At 37.0% G+C, this 22,205-nt stretch overlaps 1 protein-coding gene across 1 annotated transcript in view; it reads left to right on the forward strand.

The window, feature by feature from the left end:
* Nucleotides 1-22,205, forward strand: part of LOC125080849 (uncharacterized) — a 117,858-nt gene that overhangs the window by 61,984 nt on the left and 33,669 nt on the right. The window contains exon 5 of the mRNA XM_047694995.1: nt 20,021-20,129. Within this exon, the coding sequence (XP_047550951.1) occupies nt 20,021-20,129 (109 nt within the window). The remainder of the gene's footprint in view (nt 1-20,020; nt 20,130-22,205) is intronic.

Consider the following 22,205-nt stretch of genomic DNA (forward strand, 5'->3'; position numbering starts at 1 on the left):
GTGCATCTTTTTTTTTTTTTAAGATTGTATTTATTTATTTGTCAGAGAAAGAGAGAGAGTGAGCACAAGCAGGAAACAGAGGGAGAAGCAAGCTCCCCACTGAGCAAGGAGCCTGAAGCAGGATTCAATTCCAGGATGCTGGGATCATGACCTAAGCCAAAGGCAGATGCTTAACTGACTGAGCCTCACAGGCGTCCCTGTTGTGCATCTTTTTATGGGCTTATATGCCATCTCTCTAGCTTTTTTAGTGAAATATCTGTTCAGATCTTTTGCCCATATTGGGGAGAGGTGGTTTGTTTCTTATTGCCGATTCTTTAGACTTCTTTTTATAGTTTATATACTTGTCTCTTATCAGAGATATGCTTTGCAATTTTTTTTCCCCAGACTGTGACTTATCTTTTCATTGTCCTAGCTCTCTCTTCAACTTCATTTCTTTCTGTATATTTATATGCCAGTACCCCATTGTTTTGGTTAGCTTTATCATGTTCTGGTATCTGATAAGGCTGGTCCCCCACCACGTTCTGAGTTCCCAGAGTTTTCCTGGGTTCTCTTTCTAGTTTTTTTGGTCACATTAACATTAGAATTAACTTCTATATGGTTTAAAAATATTACTCATATTGTTAATGGGATTATATTACACTTTTGATTTACTTTAGGGAAACTGACATATTTGTGATATTGAGTTTTGTTTTCAATAACATGGTGTGTGTTTCCATTTATTCGTCTTCTTTTTGTGTTCTTATATAGCATTGTAAAGTTTTATTCATATTGATCTTCTACAAATCTTGTTATGTTTGTTCTCAGGTAATTCATCTTTTTTTGATGCTATTGTGATGGCATCTCTTCTTCCAATATATTTTCCAATTTCTTGTTGTTTTCACAAATGAATGGTATTGATTTCTGCATGTTAATTTTCAAACTATCCACCCCAATGAGTTCTGTTATAATTTCTAACACTTTCTCAGTTGATTCTTTTGAGTTTTCTAGGAATACAATTTTATTTTCTTCTTTTCAATTTCTACATCTCTACATTCTTTATCTTTTCTAATTGTGCTATTACTTCCAAGAAAATATTTTTTTTTAAAGATTTTATTTATTTATTTGACAGAGAGAAATCACAAGTAGGCAGAGAGGCAAGCAGAGAGAGAGGAGGAAGCAGGCTCCCCGCCGAGCGGAAAGCCCGATGTGGGGCTTGAACCCAGGACCTGGGATCATGACCTGAGCCGAAGGCAGCGGCCTAACCCACTGAGCCACCCAGGCGCCCCTACTTCCAAGAAAATATTAAGTAACAGTGGAGATAATGGTCATGGTTTCTTTCAATAGGTTGTTTCAAGTGTTTAACCAATAAGCATGATATCAGCTCAGAAACAGAATTAGACTTAATTTTATTATAATAAAATATCTCTAATTTTTAGTAACTGTTGGCTGCTAACGTGCATAGTTTTGGGTTGAGAGAGAGAAGAGTTATCTGGATCCTTGCAGAGCTTCTTAGAATGTATACATGAACTCTGTTATTTCTTTGGTTGAGTAGATAGTTTTTCTTCAGTTTTTGACATTCAAGAGTTGCCCTTATACCAAAACCCTTTAAGCCACAACATCTTCAGTCACTTCTCCTTCACTGTGCTTCTCAGTCAATAGTCCCTTTACCAAAGCAATAGGATGACATGTGGTCATGAGCTTTGCTCAGTCTCTCTTCCCTGATTCTCTGTGCTATCACCCTGGAACCTTCCATGACACTTATGCCAGTTCTGACTCTACATTGCATCATTCTACTTAATAGATAGCAAGAGGTTCTTATTTGGGGATTTCTTAGAGTCTAAGTGGTACATGTTTGTTTTCAAGTTCCAACTTCATTTGCTTAGCTAAAATTACTTTTAAGCAATTCAGCAGTGTTGTAGCAAATGATATATAAACCTTACAGTATTTTTTCTTTGATTTTATACTCTGAGTGTTTTCCCTGGATACAGGATGAGGGGAGTAAGTTTGTCTACATTTATTCTCTTATTTCAACTTAAAAATCTCCTACATTAATTTTCAGATGAGCAAAATGTACATGTTGCCCTTCAAAATAATTACTCTAAGAGAAAATATGCTAATACTAATGATATTTTACAAAGGCTCTTTAAAAAAATCCCTCCTTTGGAAATAAGTTTAGGATTAACTTTTGTTGTGACATATAAAATCTACCTAATTACTTCACAGTCACATTGCACTTTCTAATTTAAAATGATCCCACTCAAGCACTCACCTTATCCTTCAGTCACTGAATAATTCTGGACCATATTTAAAAATTAAATTAATCTTCAAACATTGAAAACTTAACACTACTAAAGATTTTAAAAATAAATGTCTCAAGTAGATTTCTTTTTTCTTTTTTCATAGACAGCTCAAAAGGTATATGACTTTCTTATTTTCCCCAGGGGTATAACTGTTTCCCTTAGAATTAATACTAGGCATAATTATTCATTTCATTTTTATGAGTTATTTTATGAATATTTTATGAGTAGGAAACTTGTCACTCACCTTTAAAAATCTTTTAATATTATTAATTTTCTAAACTATATTTCATCACAGACCTGTGCTGAGGACAGTTTACAGCTGATACATGAAAAAGGGCCTGAAATGGTAAATAAGTTTGAGAACTATTGTTAAGCAAAGTTAAGCAAATTTCTTTGTTTTGGAACTTCTGATAGTTTTTTTTTTTTTTTAGATTTTATTTATTTATTTGACAGAGAGAGATCACAAGTAGGCAGAGAGGCAGTCAGAGAGAGAGAAAGGGAAGCAGGCTCCCTGCCGAGCAGAAAGCCCGATGCAGAACTCGATTCCAGGACCCTGAGATCATGACCTGAGCTGAAGGCAGTGGCTCAACCCACTGAGCCACCCAGGTGCCCTCTGATAGTCTTTTATATGCTAATTTGCACTGGGAATATCCAAGACACATATACTACACAGCATTTCCCAGACTGGGCTAGTTAAATGAATTCTAGCCTTCCTTTTTTATCATTTATTTTCTGTCCTTCCCAAAGTGTGTAATATTCAATAGAAGCATTAATATATAATGTAACAACAATATCTCTTGCTTTCTTCTCTATTCTTTTTCTTTCATATTAAATCATGATCTGGTATATCAGTAGAACTCAATGTAGAGAGAGACACAGGTGCTAAAGTACACGGAAAATTCACATCAGCTTCTTTCATTTTTTTATACGTTGCTCTACAATGCAAATTTGCTCCTATTTCTTTTGAAAATCCCTCAGTAGCTATTTATTACTAAAAGAATAAATTCCATGTCTGCCTCTTCTGGACTCATCTACACAATAACTCACATGCCTTGGATGCTCCAGCAGCATCAGACAGCCTGATCATGTAACAAGCCAAATATGTCAGGCTGATCTGGCATGACAGTGTAAGGAGCTCTGCAGACCTGCTCCCGGTGAAATTGGTGTAAAATTTCTAAAAATCAACCATGTTGAGCTTCTGAAAATGGTTCTAAGGGAAAATGGCCAATGAAGAAACATTTATTCTTGAAAATTTGGTAAGAAAAACATGAATCTGCAATATTTGAGTCAAGACTCCTCCCTTCTGCCTCCTCTCTGCTCAGTGAGGCAGACACTCTGTTTTAGATATATGCAGCCAAGAACAAAGGCTCTCTCTTATTCTAGCTACCAAAGGGCTTTCTACCTGGGAGGAATACAACATCATCATTTCTCAGCCTGCCCACAGTTACCTATTGCTGATATTAAGTTTCAGGTGGGTGTGGTTGTGGGACTCCCTTTTGCCAAACCACTGCTCATGGAATGAAGGCTCTAGTTAGGGCAAGGAACTGCTGACAATATTAGGGTCTTTGTCACTCCTTCACTGGCTCTTGAGGAGAGGTAAGCAGAGAAGACCTCAGGCTACTGCCTCCCCCAACTCTCTCACTAAATGCTTGGTTCCTAAAGTGGAGATGTCACTCAGAGAGAAAGAAAGGGCTAGAAAAATTTTTCTAAGAAATAATGGTTAAAAATTCCTCCCATTTTTGAAAAACACTAACCTATATATTCAAGAAGCTCAATAAACTCCAAGTAGAATAAAAAAGTTTTAAATAGGATCCATAAACTGATATACCACAGTAAAAATGCCAGAAATCAAAGATAAAGAGAAAATCTTGAAAGCCAAAAAAAAAAAAAAAAAAGAGTCATCACTTATAAGGAACCCCAAAAGATTAACAGCTGATTTCTCCAGCAGAAACAATGGAGGCCTGAAAGCAGTAGGATAACATATTCAAAGTACTCAACAAACAAACAAAACACCTCACCAAAACTGTTAACCAAGAATTCTATATCCAGCAAAGCTATCTTTAAAAATGAAGGCTAAACACAGACATTCCCAGATAAACAAAACAGAATTTCTTGCTGATACGCCTTATTAGGAATACTAAAGGAAAGTCTTTTGGCTAAATGCAAGTGATTTCAGAGGGTATTTTGAATCCATACACATGCACAAAAACAGAGCACTAGTAAAGGTAATTGTAATTATTAAAGACAGTGTTAATAGATAATTTTCTCTTTCCATCTCTCAACTGACCTAAAAAATAAATTATATTAAAAATATGTATTATATTGTCAGATTTATATAGAAATGTTATATTTGCCAATAACAGCACAAAGGAGGTAGGAGGAGCAAAGCTGTAATGGACTAAGAAAATGACTATAGATGATAAAGTAATAATTAAACATGGTATTACCAGGTCCATAACATTAAAATCATATGGACAACAATAATAACACAAAAAAGAGGGAAAGGGAATAGAGCTGTATAGGAGAAATGTTTCTATATGTCATTACAATTAAGTTGGTATGATTCTGAAACTGATTCAGATAAATTAAGATGTATATGGTAAACTCTAGATCTACCACAAAAAAAAAAAAACCCAAAACCAAAAACCAAAACCTCATAAAAGTGAACAAATCATTTAGAAAATATTGTGATACATTGGAAAATATGAACTTAGTGCAAAGTAAGCAGTATATGAAAAACATAAATCAAAAGAAATGAAACTTAGAAAACAAAAAATAAAATGGCCCATATAAATATAACTACATTGATAAAAATATTAATGTGAATGGATTAAATAATCCATCAAAAAGCAGAGATTTGTAAACTAGACAAATATGCTAGTCTGTTTCACACCTCCATGTATAGAAAACTCTGCCTCAGATTTCTTTCCTGTCATCTTGTTTACCTTCCTCACACCACTCAAAACATAATAATAACATAAAAACCTACACCTAGCATCTGCAGGGCCCAGAGGAAAATTTTGAAATGAACACCTAAATGATGTATTAAGTAGTTATATTAACATTTAAATATATTTTTAAAGATAAATATTAAATATTTAAAAGTTAGAAACCAACTTGACAAGCTGTCAAATATGGACTACCTTCTGAACCTATGTTCGAATTTTAAATCTTTGGATTTCTTAGAGGTGCATGTGAGGTGATTCATCCCCTGGCCCCAGTTCCTGACTTTTCAGTCTATGGCCCGGCCTCCCTTCTCTTTTTATTCCTGCCTCCATACCACATTACAAAGGGCCTTGTATGCATGCACAAAACTAGAGCTCCATAATCAAACACCATCTTGTCCTCTCCTGTGAACAGATGTCTCTTGCCACTCCTTGGGCCACAAAAGCTGCTATAACCACTTTCTGGAAGGCAGGACCACAAAAAATAACCACCCAGGTTCTAGAACCAGATGGGATGAAATCTGGACAGGCTGTTACAGTGTTCAGTGTACTCAGAGCTTGGGAGTTATGGCTCTGTGTGGTCCATTATTTTAGCCTTACAGGCTTTTTTCCTAGAAGATTAGATGCGCCCAGAAGAGAAAAGAGTAGGGAAATCTCAAACCACAGGACCAAGGAAAAGGGTACTTCTTACCCTGGTATAAGTGTATGAATAATATGCTTACCTGAATCAGTCTTAAGATCCTACAAGTTTCAGTGTAGGTGACATGAAAGAGTATACAGTACACCTACAAAAAGCAATTTTTAATTTTCATCTTTTGATCTTCTTTGGTCCTTCTTTTAGAACACTAAGGTCTAGTTGATAACACACACTTTTTAACATCCCTTTCACTATTCTGCTAATTAAATCTCTTATATACCATAGCCCAGAACTTTCTCATGTCACTCCTCACTTTCAAACTCCAATCAAAACTCTTACTTTTATTTCCGCTCTCTATTTCCTTATGTTTCTACTAATTTTCCTCTCTCCTCAGCAAACTTTGTTTTTTTTTGGTGAGGGGAGAGGTTCTATCTCTACAGAGTCCTGAAATCATCACAATGAGGTCAAAGAGATATTAAGGAGAGGGGAAAATCTAAGCAAGCACTCTAAAAACTTCCTTGGGATGAGGGTAAAAAAAGAGGTGGTAATCAGATTATTAAAACAAAGCATTTAAGAATTATGTCTGACCCTCGTTTCCTTTTACCTTCAATATCTGATAAAGTGTATCTTGATGATTTGGATTTCTAAGTGTCGAAACATGCATAACAGTGTTTCAGGAAGAAATACTGTCAATATAAAAGAGTTAACTTTGGCAAGAGCTATTTCACTGGAGTGGTGTAAGTGAAAGAGAGAGTGCAGTGTTGAGTAATACCTAGAAGGGTGAGAAATGGGAGAAGAGTGGGTGAATGTAGACAACATTTTTTTTTAAGATTTTTTAAAATTTATTAGAGAGAGAGGGAGCATGAACAGGGGGGAGGAGCAAGGGAAGAGGGAGAAGCAGGCTCCCTGCTGAGCAGGGAGACTTACAAGGGGCTGAATCCCAAGGGCTCAATTCCAGGACCCCAGGATCATGACCTGAGCCCAATGCAGATGCTTAACTGACTGAGCCACCTAGGTGTCCCTGTAGACAACATTTCTGAAAAGTTGTATGAGCTGTGGAGAAGAATAAATAAAAGCATAAATGAATGAATTAATGTACTATGTTGTACCCTACTATAGTTAAAGGATGTTTTACTTCCAGAGGCAGTGGCTTTACCTGTACATTAAGCTTACTGAATTCTTTTTAAGGATGTATGAGCCAAAATTCTGGATTTCCAGGGATTTCAGTCCAAGTCATAAAGTTGTTTTTTAAGCCCCAGTTTGGTATTATAGTTTTTCAGGAATAGACTAGCCATTTCATAAAAGGCTCATAGAAAGGTGAATATTTCAGGGGGATTTTCAATAATCATAACCTTTATGAGCTCTTTCAATTCTGAGATTCTATTATTTTATAGTTTAAATGGTCACTCAAGCTTAGAATCAATTTTATTCCCTAAATTTATTGTCATTCTAATCACAATTTCAAGTTGTAAAGTGGTAATACTGTTGCCTGATTTACAGACTCTGTAGTTTTATTTTACTTGAGTATATTTTATAAAGGGGAATTTAAAAGCTCTAGGTTGGAAACTTTAGATTTGGATACCTGAAGGAAAATCCCAGACTGTCTAAAGTATGAAATAGTTCTTGGTCATAATGCATGAAATATTTAAATCCATGGTTTAAAAATCTTTAAAAAAATAGCACCCTTCCTTCCCAATAAATATTATACCATATCCTAATATACTTAGAAGGTAAAGGAAGAACTCTTCTAGTTGAGGCAGGGGAAATATACCCAAAGCCTTGCCCACTTAACTTCATCATTTAAACTTTTCCCCTAAAGAGACACATGCCATGTACACAAACACACTCATATTCATACACATACACACAAATCCCTTAGGATTCTGCAGAACACCATTTGAAAATGACCAATTAGCACTAAGAAAACAATGTAAGATAATTTGTGATTAACTCTCCAAATGAGTGATATCATTTAGAGATGGGGAAGATTAATATCTACAAGGAACATTTTATCAAATATGTATAAATTATGTACTGCTGTGTATCCAACTAATCCCCAAATTTAGAGGTCTAAAACAACATTTGCTGTCTTAGAGTTTCTGTGGGTCATAGATCTGAGCACAATTCAGTTAGGTCCTCTAGCTCAAGGTCAATGCCTCTTAAAAGGCTCTAAGGTATAGGCTAGGACCAGTCATCTCCAGGTTCTCCTGGTGTAGGATATGCTTGCAAATTCTCTCAGTTGGTTTTGATAGAATTCAGTTCATTGCAGGCTCTTGGACTGATGACTTTAGCTCTTTTTTGGCTGTGGGCCAGTGGCTACCCTCGGGTTTTGCCACATGGGCCCATTTGCAGCTCAGAACATGGCAACTGGCTTTGTCAGAATGAATGACGGGGCAGAGGAGTATGAACAAGACAGAAGTCACAGTTTCAAGGAATATTAAAAGGTCTATACTTTATAATCGATATTTTTTACACTCTTCAACCTGAGAAATGTTTTGTTAATGATAATGATGAATCAGATGTTTTATGTTCTCCAAATTTTTTTTTTAGAATTTTCTTCATTTTTTTTTCCTCTAGAATCTCAAGTATTGGCATTTTTCTAATGCTTAATTTTACATATCTAAGTTTTATAGAATAGTTAATAACCTCAGGTGTATGTTTTGAGGAGGGAAACAGGATGTTAATGGGAGATGTGGTAACGTTTCCAGACAAAACTTAACATCTTGAGGTGTTTCTATTTGAGGTGTAGTCTGTGCCTTTCCTTAATGCCACGACGCTGAGCCCCATGATCATTGATGACAAAAGAGCCAAAGGCTCTATCAGAGACACGTGTCACTTCAGAACTGAAAAGCAGCAAAACCAGAAAGCAAATGCTCCAAATTGCATGTTGGGATGGCATTTAGATAGTGTGCAATGAGCAGCTGCGGTTAATAGGGTAACTGATACTAAGTGATCTACGTGAGCATCATGCAAACAAGGCAAATTTGAAAAGTGAGGTTTCGCCTGCATATTTCTTCCTAAATTCCACCCAAAGGAATTAGAATGCAAGGCCGCGGAGTTCTTTTCAGAAGCACTTCAGTAATCATGCCTCATTTTTTTAAGCAGAGCCAGAAAGAAGCAAAGATAGAAAGGGGCCTTTTTCTAAAACGAAGTTCCGGGCAAATTAAAGTTATGCTGCTTCTTATCTAATACTTCCCTGGAAGCCTCTGGAATCACAGGGCTGGAAAGTAGTGCTGGGTTTTAAAAGGCTTTGCCTTTAGAGATGGGTGTTTTTAAGAACAGAACAGATGAGGGGCTGCGGAAAACCTGCAGCACAGGACTCCTTGGGGTGTCTTACCAAGAACTCTTTCGCATGTCGCATGGGAGCAGCTTGTTAATTCCACCAACACTCCCCACTCTCACTTTTATTTGAGATGATACCATATTTTCCCCAGTCTGGGTCCTTAAATTCCACCATTCACCCCAAATCCCTATTGGCTACTACCGATTCTACAGGAATGCTTGCCGCTCCATGCTGCCTCTAGTTGGGAGACCACACCACTGCTTCCCCTTTCCAAGTCCCCACACTACAACCTCCCACTCTGTCACCATCACATCCTGTCAAGGCTCTCCACTGGCTTTCAGCTGGACTCTCAGGAGAGACCACTGCAGCTCTCTGCATCTGCACCATATGGAAACTATCTGCCCAGCTATGAAAAGTATTGCTCTGTCAGTCTGCTCTACCAAACACTTAAGGAAGCCCCTTAAAAGTGTTCTCCATTTTTACTCTCCTTTGGGAAACCAAACTGTCATACTCATTCTACTAATTTTGACAGTGATGTATGTATGCTCCAACTTTCTAAAATCTTCTTGCATCAGAAATCGAGACCCTTTGATATTCCAACTTTTTTTCATCCCTCCCCACCCTCCCTGGTGTACAAGGTTCAAGACCCTCTTTAGCGGTGGGCCTGGGAAATGATTTTAACTTTGTGTACCCTCACATATTCAGATATAGTGCTCCAGTTGTTGGGATAGGGAACATGTCAGTACCCCTACCAAGCTCTGGGTTCCTCATATCTTATACTCTACTTACCTAAATTCTCTAGAAGAAGAGTCCAGGTTCATGTTTCTTTTCTTTTTTTTTTTTTTTTTAAGATTTTATTTATTTATTTGACAGAGAGGGAACACAAGCAAGGGGAGTGAGAGAGGGAGAAGCAGGCTTTCCACGGAGCAGGGAACCCGATGATGAACCCAGGACTCTGGGATCATGACCTGAGCTGAAGGCAGACGCTTAACCCACTGAGCCACCCAGGCGCCCCTAGGTTCGTGTTTCTATAATCATGCTTCCTGCTGTCCTCTGAGTCCCATATTGACACCATTTATACGATTAATCCCTAACGGATGAAGTCACTCAGGCACACTATTTAAGAATTAATGTTTCTCTTTCATTTTAAAGAATAACACTATAGGATTAAATACTATATTAAGTGACTCAGACAGAAAATGTTGGGAGATAAGAGCTAAAAGTGAAAAAGAGGTTTGAGAAGGGAGAGTCCCACCTAAGCTGTAGCCAAAAGAAAAGTGTCATGGTCAAGGTGAGGCTAGAGATATGCTTCAAAGGAGACAAGCTGAGTGAGACCAGCAACAGGACAGGCAGGAGGGATGAATAACCATACACATTTATGTGCTCTGGGTATCCAACTATAGGCTAAAAACACTGATCCTTTCCCTCTGAAAGTCCATTGATTTAAATGTTTGTCTCATCTAAAAACACCATCATGGAAGCATTCAAAGAATGTCTGGAGGCTCAGTCAAACTGACATATAAACTTAAGAGTCATCAATGATTCTTAGTTTTTTCCCTATAATCCTAGTGACAGTAGATAAGTCACTCATTCTTTTTAGTCCTCAGTCTTCCTTTTTGTGAGACGAGGAGAGATGATTTCCAAGTTCCCTTCTATTCTAATCTTACAATTTTGCTTTCCCTGATGTAGTGTCTTTTTCATTTTTCTATCTTTCTTACCCACAAATATACTTTTATAGAGAGATAATTTTACAAGCAAAAGCAATCAATGATTAACTGATCTAATTACAAGCCAATGACATCAGTAATTGCCTACTTTTTTTTTATGTGAAGATAGAATTCCCATACATTGTTAAAAGAATATACGAAATGAGTTGCTTTTTTACTAATGTTGATAGGTTTGAGCACTGTCACCCGCATTTCCTCAAGGAAGTTTACCTTGAGGCTAAAGGTATACACGATAAAAAAAAAAAATGCTATTATTTCAGTGTAGACTGTAGCCTTAGAACAAAGGCAATTGGCTTCTAGGGGATAATGACTTTATTACATTAGAAATGTATTCTTCATTAACTGAACTAACTAGACTAATGATCTAAGGTTTCTGTCTATATAGTTAACACACTAAGATTCATGAGAAAATGCTAGTTAAAATGCCGAACTCGAATTGCAAAACAATGTCAAGCAGACCCTACCAAGATTTCTAATTTAAGGCATGATTATGACATGAAAAGTTGCTGGCAGTCCTTGGCATTCCTGCCTTAAGTATTGAAAAGTAGGGTGTTAAAAAGTATAGGCTCACTAAAAGTTTACCATTTCTGATACATAGTTCTACCTTTCTAGTGTATGCAAATAAGTTTCTACCGTCATTAATCAGAAATGGTCATAATCAGATTTTTAAAAAACAAAGTCTTCTCCCCAGAGTATAATGACACTCCAGAAGCTTAGCTCGTGCTGCACAAATACTTATTTCTGTAGATTTCCCTAAGACTCAGCCCTATGGGAACATCCATGGTTTCAGTCTTCAAAAATAGCTTCCATGCCCTAGAGGGAATGCACAGGAAGTAACTGGAATGAGACCATTTCTAAAAACAGATTCTTATCTGACACATATAAACCAGGTATTATAGAGAAGACGGATGTGGCCATACCCATAATACTTCTGAAAGAAAACTGTTATGATATTAGTAGTGTCCAAGAGAAAATAAATGTTTTAATTTCATAAATAAGGAAATCCAGGCTTTAGTCATGGTCAAATTAATTTAGCTAACTCTCACAAATGGTCTATATGATATTATTTGAAAGATTTGTGGAAAGATCCCTATGTTGAGGCTATTTATCACAGAGCATTAGAACATTCCAAAAGCATACCTAAAATTGACTTATCAAGACTCAGGAGGCTAGGGGCTCCTGGGTGGCTCAGTGGGTTAAAGCCTCTGCCTTCAGCTCGGGTCATGATCCCAGGGTCTTGGGATCAAGCCCCGCATCGGGCTCTCTGCTCAGCAGGGAGCCTGCTTCCCCCTCTCTCTGCCTGCCTCTCTGCCTACTTGTGATCTCTCTCTCTCTGTGTCAAATAAATAAATAAAATCTTAAAAAAAAAGACTCAGGAGGCTTAACTGGAATTGATTCCTAAAGAACAAATAGATATGTTACAAACAACCCATGTATTTTATGCCCTTAGAGAACAAATCTGCACAATGCAACTGGTTTTTCAGACATACTCAGTTTTGTTTAAAACTGTATATATTTGATGTGCTGCAAACATATGCTTTAATAGGTTTAATAAGAGCAGCAATACCAAATATACTCAAAGCAAGAGCTATGTTTGAGCTATAAAAAGGCCCCCGTGGTTAGCCCCACATTGCTGCTTTTGAGTCTAAATATTTTCTTAATATGTCGTGCTGATAGTAGGCATTTTACAGTCTATAGGCAAAGTGAATATTCCATTGGTTGGTGTGTAATATGTGTCAGTTATATAACTGATGTAGCTAAATAAACACTCAAATACACGTGTCTAAATTTTGATTTGTCTTCTTGGAAAGTTGTATCTATAAGATAACCATAATTATCTTTAAATCCAACCCAATGAGAATTTTTCAGTTTTTTCACCCCTCCACTAGCAGACAGATAAATAAGTGCAGAAATTCTCGCAGCACCATTGACTGCTGTTGTCTGGAAGTTCAACTTCCACAGAGGCTTCTGGGGGTACTCTCATTTCTGTGATTGCATTTCTCTCCTTGCTGGTTTCTTCTTTCTGTAATACACAGCAAAGGGGTTTCCTTTCCCCAAGCTCAGATGGCCGCTACGTGCCCTCCCTTGGGATTCTCATCTCTTACATGGATTCAGAATATGGAGAGAGCTATACAGAAATGACTCCTTTATCTAGTTCTGTCATCTGGATTGAGTTACTCTCCTGAGTGCCATCCATTTCCCTCACTGTATGACTTTGTGCTTATATCCTCTGCTATAATGGAGAAAGGTACATTGACAATATGTGATAAGATTCCAGTAAATGAAAATCCAAACATATAATTGGGTAGTATTTCTTATATTTCAAAAATCTGCTACAGTATCCTTTAACTATGGCATTTCCATAGCAATTTAAGTTTTCACTACTATCATTTCATCTCTTCATAAATAAATTGCCTGCCTTCTTAATTAGGAACTTACTTATCACTAACTCTCTATACAGAATCATAGATAAAAGGTTCTAGGTATTTAAAAAATTGAAGATAAATAATAAGGATAATAATTTAGTAATCGGCTAATTAAGAAACAGTCTCCTATATCACAATGACAATCTCAATTTTCACTGCACAGTGCACAAAGTGAGGATAATAAACAAGGTGAAGTTGGCTTTTTTATGTAAGAAGGTAACTCATCTTACAATTATTAACAGGTAAATGATAGGGCTTATGATGAAGGCTAATGCATCATAACAAAGGCTGATAAATCATGGCTGATTCCTGTGAATACAGTAAAATGCTCATTTTTGGAAAAAGAAGAGCTAGAATTTATTTCCCCTGTTTCAGCTCAGGCCAGTCTTGCACCGGGTGTTTGCTCACTCTGTTCCCTCTGATTGACACACCCTTCCTCCCACTCTTCACCTGGAAAATGCTCACTCATATTTTGAAAATGCCCTTACTCACCCTTCCAATCTAAGTGAAGTCCTTCTTACTATTCTCTTTCATCACCTCTGAGTTTTTTTTCCACTTCAGCTTTTTCCAAAATTAGTCACGTATTTCCTTGTGTGTTTCTTTTTCTATATACTGCAAGTTCCATGAAACCAGTAAAAATGTTTACTGTAGTGAAATGTTTGACTGTAGTGTCTAGCACACTGCAAATTGCTCAGTATTTCTTGAATGAATGAGAAAGTTCACAATCACAGAAAATTCAACTCTCTCAATAGTTCTTGCAAAATGGTTGACATGGAGCATAGGATAAAATCTTGACTCACTTTTCAGACAAATTCATACCTCAAAGAGTAGGTGAAAAAACATAAACAGCCACCTGTCTTGATTTTGACACGAGTAAGGACTTCTTAGTGGTAAGAACCTTGGAGGATATAGCAGTGGGAAAGGAAGAGATTACTAAACATCATTATAGCAGAAGATTTACAGGTTCATCTGTAGAATGGGAACAAGACCTGTTCTGCTAATATTCTAGAGTCTTTGAGAAGGCTGAGTAAGTGAGGGTATATCAGAAAGCTTGTAAAGCCTGATACACTGTAAGATGGTAGTTGTAGTATGCCAGTTTGGGGAGATAACATTTAAATTTAAATGAATAAGTTAATATCTATGATTTAAATAAACAGCAGATATAAACCAAATAAGGAAAAGGACTTCTAAAAATACATGCAGTTGGTCAAGGCTCTTTATTTTAGCTCTGAAATAATATATGCTAATTATAGAAAATGTATACAATTAAAATTTTAAAAAAGAAGTAAATAAAATTTCCCTTAATTTTATCCCTTGGAAATACTACTTTTTAACATTTTGTAGATATCCTGACATTTAATTTTTGTTTTTATTAACAAAAATGGTGTAATTTTCTAAAACCGCTGTGTAATCTTTTTACTTAATGACAGAATTCTTAATAGATGTATTTCCCTATGCTGAACTGTTCATTCTTGCATCTCTTCACTGATTCAGTAATCATCCACCGAGCACCTACTCTATGTAAAGTAGCATGCTTGGTGCTGGGAAGACAGTGGTGGTCAAGACAGAAAATAAACAAAAATTACTCCATTAGACATTTAGTCGAAGTACTGATAAATGCTAGGGAGAGAGGTATATGTTGCGAGTGCATTTAATGGGGTGTGTGACCTCGCTGGGGACTAGGTGGTCAGGGAAGGCATATTTTAGCTGGGATTTGAAAGATAAGGAGGAATTAAGCAAATGATCTAAAAGGGCATAATAGGCAAAGACCTTACTGTAGGAAGGTACATGCAAATGTGATTTTTGGGTGGGAACAGAAACTGGAGCATCATTAAAAAGTGAACTTCTGAACATACTCTTGAAATAATTCTAGTTAAGGGGGGGAAAAAAGGAACAACAGAGGAGATACGTTAAAGAAACCAAAGAACAGGAAGTTTTTTCATATTTAGATTTTAGAATATTACCTAAAATTATGAAAGAAGGAACATAGAATGAAAAATGTCTTATTCAAGGATCATTCAAATGTGCCACAGTCTGGGGGACCTTCTCTGATCTCCTTATATAATTCAGTTGTGATGCTGGTAGAGTTATAGTATAGACCCCACGAGCCCAAAGCATATACCACATACTACTGTTAGGTCCGTAATCAAAGGAGCAAGACTGATACAAAGCGAAGGTCAAACAAAAGCTTTATTTCGCACCAAGCATCAAGAATCAAACCGACTGTTCGGGGGCGCCTCTTACAGAGAGAACACGATCCCTCCCTGCCTTACAGACTAACTTTTATAGAGCAAAGGCTATGTGGTTGAGCCTGGCCACACGCAGGTTACCAATGAGATTGTAACACACAGAGAAAGCTGCACAGTCATGCTAGGTCCCACACGGGTGGCCAATTGAATTACAATTCACCCCATAGTAGCTATTTGAACTAGCCTATCACCTTAGTCAGAATTGGCACCCAAAAGGCAGGGCCCACACTCCTTGGTATCTAGGGAGACAGTATGTGTGCTTTACTGATTGGATGTCTCCACCTGACCCAACTCATCCCTGCATTGGACTGTTATCTCCAGCTGACCTGACCCACCCTTGTATTTGGGCTTTGTTACCTGGGACTGGTTTCCCGGACTCGCTTTTAAGTAAGTTCCCCTGGGGGGCGGGGCAGGGTCAGTTTGAATTTTACTGCATAAACAACAAAATGGCTGTTCAACCAAGGTGGGGCCACTCTGGCTAAATAGGCCCTTACAAAGCAGTTACCATTTTGCTACTAAACTTGTTACATTTTTTTGTAAACCTTAAGACATCACTGAAGGTACTCAACTGCTATTCTGCATCCTCACTGATTTAGAGCCAGAAAACTTCTTTAATTCACAATTAAATATTTAATAGATTCTACATAAATGTTGATTAGGTGGCTGATATTTTTCAGGATTCAACTATTTCAATAATGAATGTCAGAATAGGGTACTACATAAATTAATACCTATCTAAGGAAGATAAGTTTTATTTCTAATAGCAGGGAGATATCCTGAAACTTAAGAAAACATTGAATAAGTGAGTGCATATGTGTGTGTGTGTTCTAAGGCACAGATTGATTTTTTTTAGTGCCATTCTGATAGCAACTCATTCACTCATTCACGTAGCACACATTTACTGGAACTCTACTTTTTGCCATGCACTGGGCTAAATTCTTGGCATGTAAAGATGAAATGAGATATTCTGAGCTTCCAGTCCAGGAGGGTGGGAGGCAGACAATTCAAATAGGAAGGGCAGTACACAGCTATTAGCATTATATTAGAAAAGCAGAAGGAACGGTTAAGCTAGTATAAAAGGGTTCAAGAAGAAACTTCATGGAAAAAAGACCTATAACCTGAGACCTAAAGGAGAGTGTCAGGTAGCAAATCATAAATGAGCCTGAGCAGTGGAGTGAGGAGAGTGAGTAAAACGTATCCTGAACTGCAGTGAGCAAGTGAGAGCAAGGTGCATTTGACCTCAAAGCTAATTTGACTGTAGCACAATAGCTAGGGAATGGTCAGACATAAGACGGGAGAAGCAGAAGGGAATTGGAGGGTCTTAGAAGCCATATTAAGGGGGGAGGGGCTCATGGAAAGCAGTCACTGGGGTTTTAAGCAGACATTTGGCAAGATCATTATTGGATGCATTTAAAAAGTTCTACTGGCTTGTTTTTCTTGTATGTTTGTCTGTCACTATATTGATCATCAGGCCCGGTTCAGCTGATCTTGCTGACTTCAGATACCGCCCTTCTCACTCAGAGCTGTATAGTGCATTTATCATAGGTTTTTAAAAGTACTTTGTAGATATTTCTTAATGAATTCTCCTAGGAATTTTGCATTTATTATTTAAATACTAATGCTGGAGCAAGACAATAAACTTCAAAGTTAAATGACTCCAGGGGAGGAGGCCAAGAAATAAAGGTACCAACTAATTTTGCATAATTATATTGGCCCAAGGAGGCTGATTAGTGTAATATGTGAAACCATCTAGGCAGGAAAACACGACGGTTCTCTAAGGCCTCAGAAAGTGCAAACCATGCATGTTTTAGAATTAAGATAATACAGACACCAAGTAAAAGTCTGTTAACTGATTTAAAGAATGAGAACACAAACTCAGGAGTTTTGCTTTGCTGTTCTTCTGAGGGGCTTGGGGTTTATTGTCCCAAGAGACCTTGGGTTTTGCAATTCAGCCTGGGTTCCAGCATCAGAATAATGCAGAACACGACTAAGGACTCGCAAGAAACAGTGGTCCGGGCATCGTGCAACACCACCCAGGCGTTTCTTCATGATACTCATTTCCTTCTTCCAGGACTGACTCTAGTTAGCCTTGTTAACTTGCCCCTGAAATACTGTAGCACCTTCCAGACTCAGGAAAAGGATAGTAGTTCTCTTCAAATATCTGAAGAGCTATGGCATAGAAGTTGCTGATGGCAGTGAGAAGACTGAACGTCTAAGCTACTCAGTAAGGCCCTGGGTTCCAATACAGACTCATGAAAGAGTGAATCTCTATTTCTTCTAAGCAGGGTCCAGGTGATCTTGTCAGGGAAACGGCAGAAGAGATTTCTGCGTTGGAACTGTGTAGTTGGATTTGAAGATGATATTCTAGGATTTCTGGGTTAAGGCAGTAAACACCTATCTGTTGCTACTATTTATCAAGTTTCTCAACAGAATGGAAGGAAATTCAGATTGGTAGGAAATCTATAGGAAAATATGTAAACATGTTCAATGATATTTTTAAATAACATTTGACTCAAAGCATCTTATTAGGTACCATCTTTAGAACAATTAAAACTAAGCACATATGCTTGTCCATCTGCTTTATGATAGTCTGGTAATAAAACTCAGTGTTTATATCAATTTTAATTGAGTTAATCCCCATATTCCCATTTTACACTGGAACGCAGAACAATGGTATGTGAATGAGGACAGTCTATGATATTTTGGAGATGCAATTTTATTGAGACCTCATGAAAATCCAGAGTCACAAGTACTGTTTGTAATCAACTGTGTTCTGCATGTCTGAGAACATTCTTCATGTGTATTTACAACCCAGGCATTTGGAGGGAGGTTGGAGTCTTGCCTTTTTCCTTCATCTGCCAATGATTATTACTCTAGATATTTTGAATAAGTCAGGGGTCTGTTCCTAAACGCTAAAAAACATTATTTTCTAGGAAGTTGGATGTTGGTTGGTACCAAGAGTTCAAAATTAGGGAGATCATCTTTCCTAAAAATGAAATAAATTTCAAATAACAGGCATTTTTTCTTGTGGCAGTAAAAGCTATTCTGTTTAAGGAAAGCAATGTGATTTGTTCAAGAAATTGAAAAAAAATGTTTCCTTTTTATTATCTTTGATTTAGCAATATTATAGTTGAAAAGTACTTCTCAATATAAATACAGATCACACTCAAGTCAACTTGAGTATCTATATTGAGTTTTAATAGCGGTATAAACATAGAGTCAAAAATGTGCTTTTCAGATTTCTGGCATTTTTCACAGCAGGATTATATCATTTTCTTCTCTTGGACAATCACACTAAAATGTTTCTTTTAAAGTATAATAGAGCATCAAATAATCATATAAATAAGTTATATGAAAACCAATGAAAAATTAATCATAAAACTTAAAATCCTCAGGAGATACTATAGAGTTGTGGGCCAAACATCCTGTTCTAGTTTATCCGGATCTTAATCATCCCTGTTACCAGCATGTACACTTAGGTCCTCAAGACCTAAGTAAACTTTGTTTTACTCATAAAATATAAGACACAAATAATCTATATTTCAAGTTGACGTTATTTTCCTATATAAAAACATTTTTCCATTCCATCCATATGCTTTGAGTCTGGATCACTATACTCACCACATTTAGAACCAAGATAAATGCAGAATATCCCTAGGCAAGCTTTACAAAGCCTCTGAGACAATAAGGCAAATGGCACTCCGAAGACAAGGCTATCTTCCTGGGGTTAAAACAACTTTCAATGTAAATGGGCATGATGGGGCAAAATGAACAGTGTGTTAACACTAAAAGGACATGGCATTGTCCTTTCAGGATGAGGCCCATTAAAGTCATTTTTTAAAAGCATGGACCAGTCATACTGAAATGAAAAGAAGTTAGCAAGTTGTTATGCGGGTTTTGCTGCACACATGATTTGGGCATAATCAGAAATTCTAATCATAAGAGGCTGCAGGAGCATCATAATTGCAGAAGAGGGAGGGCCACTGGGTGTCAGACTTTCAGGGGGGAGCTGAAGATTTATCGCCTCAGTGGTGAGGCAGGTGAATGATGGATGGGGTGGCTTACTGTCACTCCGGTGAATTTAGTGAGGAAGTGAAAAGCAGCCTCTGGAGTGGGGGTGCAAGAAAGAGCTGGGATTTATGAACTGAAATATGTATTATAATGGGGCGGATTTCAGGACTCCCAGCCTTACTTCAGCCATAGCTACAGCATTATGGATGAGCCTCAGATGGGGTTGTAATGAGACCTTTCAGATCAACTGAATGCACGTCATCATAAACCACACAGAATGGATCTGTAGGCATTCCACATCCATGAAGGTGAAGGCTTCATTACACATTAAGTTTTTCTTTCTGCCAATAGAGATATTTGCTAAAGAGCATGTTAACAAAATTAGATTTGTTGTCTTTTGTTTCCTGAGCCCCTGTACCTCTATCTATACTTAATTATGTGCTATTGATGTTTCTTGACACAGTCCTGGAGAAGAGCAGAAAGCCCCAGGGGGAAGACTAAGAATAAGGAGCCTCCTGGTTTCACTGTTCCCTTTCCTTTTTCTGGTTATTTCAAAACTACAGGTTTGTAAGGTTAGCAAGCTGGATTAGCAACAGTGAACTTCAAGGTCCTTCTTGTTCTAGGATTCCATGAAATAAGAAAAGGATTGTGACTCTATTACCAAAACTACAGACTAACTCTAGACCCTTCAATGAAAAATAAAATCAAATATATAAAATACTAACAGCAACTTAATATCAAATCATAAAACTATCAAAACATTAGCATGTAATATCCATAAAATACCAGGTAGATTTATTGATTTTTGTTAGATTTGTTTAGGTGTTTTTATGCAAGTATATTCTATATCTATATGTCTGAGGTAAAAATTACACCGTGTTTCTGTCTATAATAAAAATATTTTATTAGTCAGCAAGTAGGATACCTATTATCAAAAAAAAAAACCCAAAATAAATGTTGGTGAGGAGAGAAATTGGGACCCCCCCCCAGCCACTGAAGATGGGAATGGTGTAGCTACAGTGGACAATGGTATGACTATTCCTCAAAAATTAAATATAGAATTACCATATGATCTAGCAATTCCACTCCTGGATATACACCCAAAAGAAAGGCAAGCAGGGACATAAGTCAATATTTGTACATCCATGTTTATAGTAGCATTATTCACAATAGCTAAAAGGTAGACAAAAGCCAAGTGTTCACTGAACAGATAAACAAAATGTGGTATATGCATGCAATGGAATATTACTCACTCTTAAAAAGGAAGGAAATCCAACGCACACTACAACAGGGATGAACCTTGAAGACATTATACTAAATGAAATAAGTCATTTGCAAAATGACAAATATTGTATGATCCCACTGTGAGATACCTGGAATCATCAAATTTTTAGAGACAGAAAAAAGAATGGTGGTTGCTAGAAGGAGGGGGAAAGGCAAGTTAGTGTTTAATGGGGACAGAGTTTCAGTTTGGGAAAACGAAAAAATTCTGGAGAGAAATGGTGGTGATCGTTACACAACAAAGCAAATGTTCTTAAAGCCACTGTACATTTAAAAATAGTTAAAACAGTCCATCTTAAATTACAGATATATTACCACAATAAGAAATATTCTAGTAACATAAAAAATAATTAATATAGAAGCCCCAATTTTTCTTGAGAATCGGCATCATTTTCGTTAGCTTTCTGTTCTGACCAGATTGGGGGGTAATTTGTGTTTCAGTGTTCTTATTATAAAGAAAGCTGTTACCAGAAAGTGGGGGAAAATAGATGGTTGGTAAGTAAAAGCAGCAAATGCTCTCTATGCCATGACTGCAAAGCAGGATGCAGGGCTGTAGTAGTTGGAAAAGCTACAAAACAAGTCAGGGAATAAGGGTTCAGTCAACAGAGAGGCGGGGGGGGGCATGGAATATACAAGAAGATCAGGAGGGATTTTGTAAATCATGAGTTTTAGTTTGGGAATCTCCTTCTCCAACCATAAAATGGTGGATTCATCAGATACTATTATTTTTGAACTGACTTCAGTCATCACATATTTATTTTTTCTATTAACTAGTTTCACATGTTTTTGCTTCTCCCACTGGACTGTAAGGACTTTTAGCATATAATTGATTCTATATTTATTCCTAGCTTCCTTATAATTCACAATAAAGACACCCTTGCTAATGAATGAATGAAAAAGAATGAAGTAACACAGTGCCCATCCTGTCAGAATTCATAGTGCAGGAAAATACTGATTTGTCCATCAAACAATTAGAATATATCTTAATTGATTATTTGAGCCACCTACTCAATTCAGGAAAAGATGTTCAAAAGATTTTCTTAATCTACAAGAGCAGAACAAAATATACATTCTGGGGAACTGAACCTACCACAAAATAACATAATGTATTGAGAACAATACAGTAAGTTAATAAAAATAATAATACTTAACATTTATTTAGCACTTACTAACTACAAGACCCTGTATTAAGCACTTTTCATGGATTCTCTCTCTCTTTTTTAAGATTTATTCATTTATTTGAGAGAGAGAGAAAGAGAAAAAGGGTGGAGGGAAGAGAAGAGGGAGAGGGAAAAAAATCTCAAGCAGACTCCCCACTGAGCACAGAGTCTAACCGGGGCTCCATCTCACAACCCTGAGATCATGAC

This window comes from Lutra lutra, chromosome 11 (assembly GCF_902655055.1).
Source record: "Lutra lutra chromosome 11, mLutLut1.2, whole genome shotgun sequence".
Taxonomy (NCBI): Eukaryota; Metazoa; Chordata; class Mammalia; order Carnivora; family Mustelidae; genus Lutra; species Lutra lutra.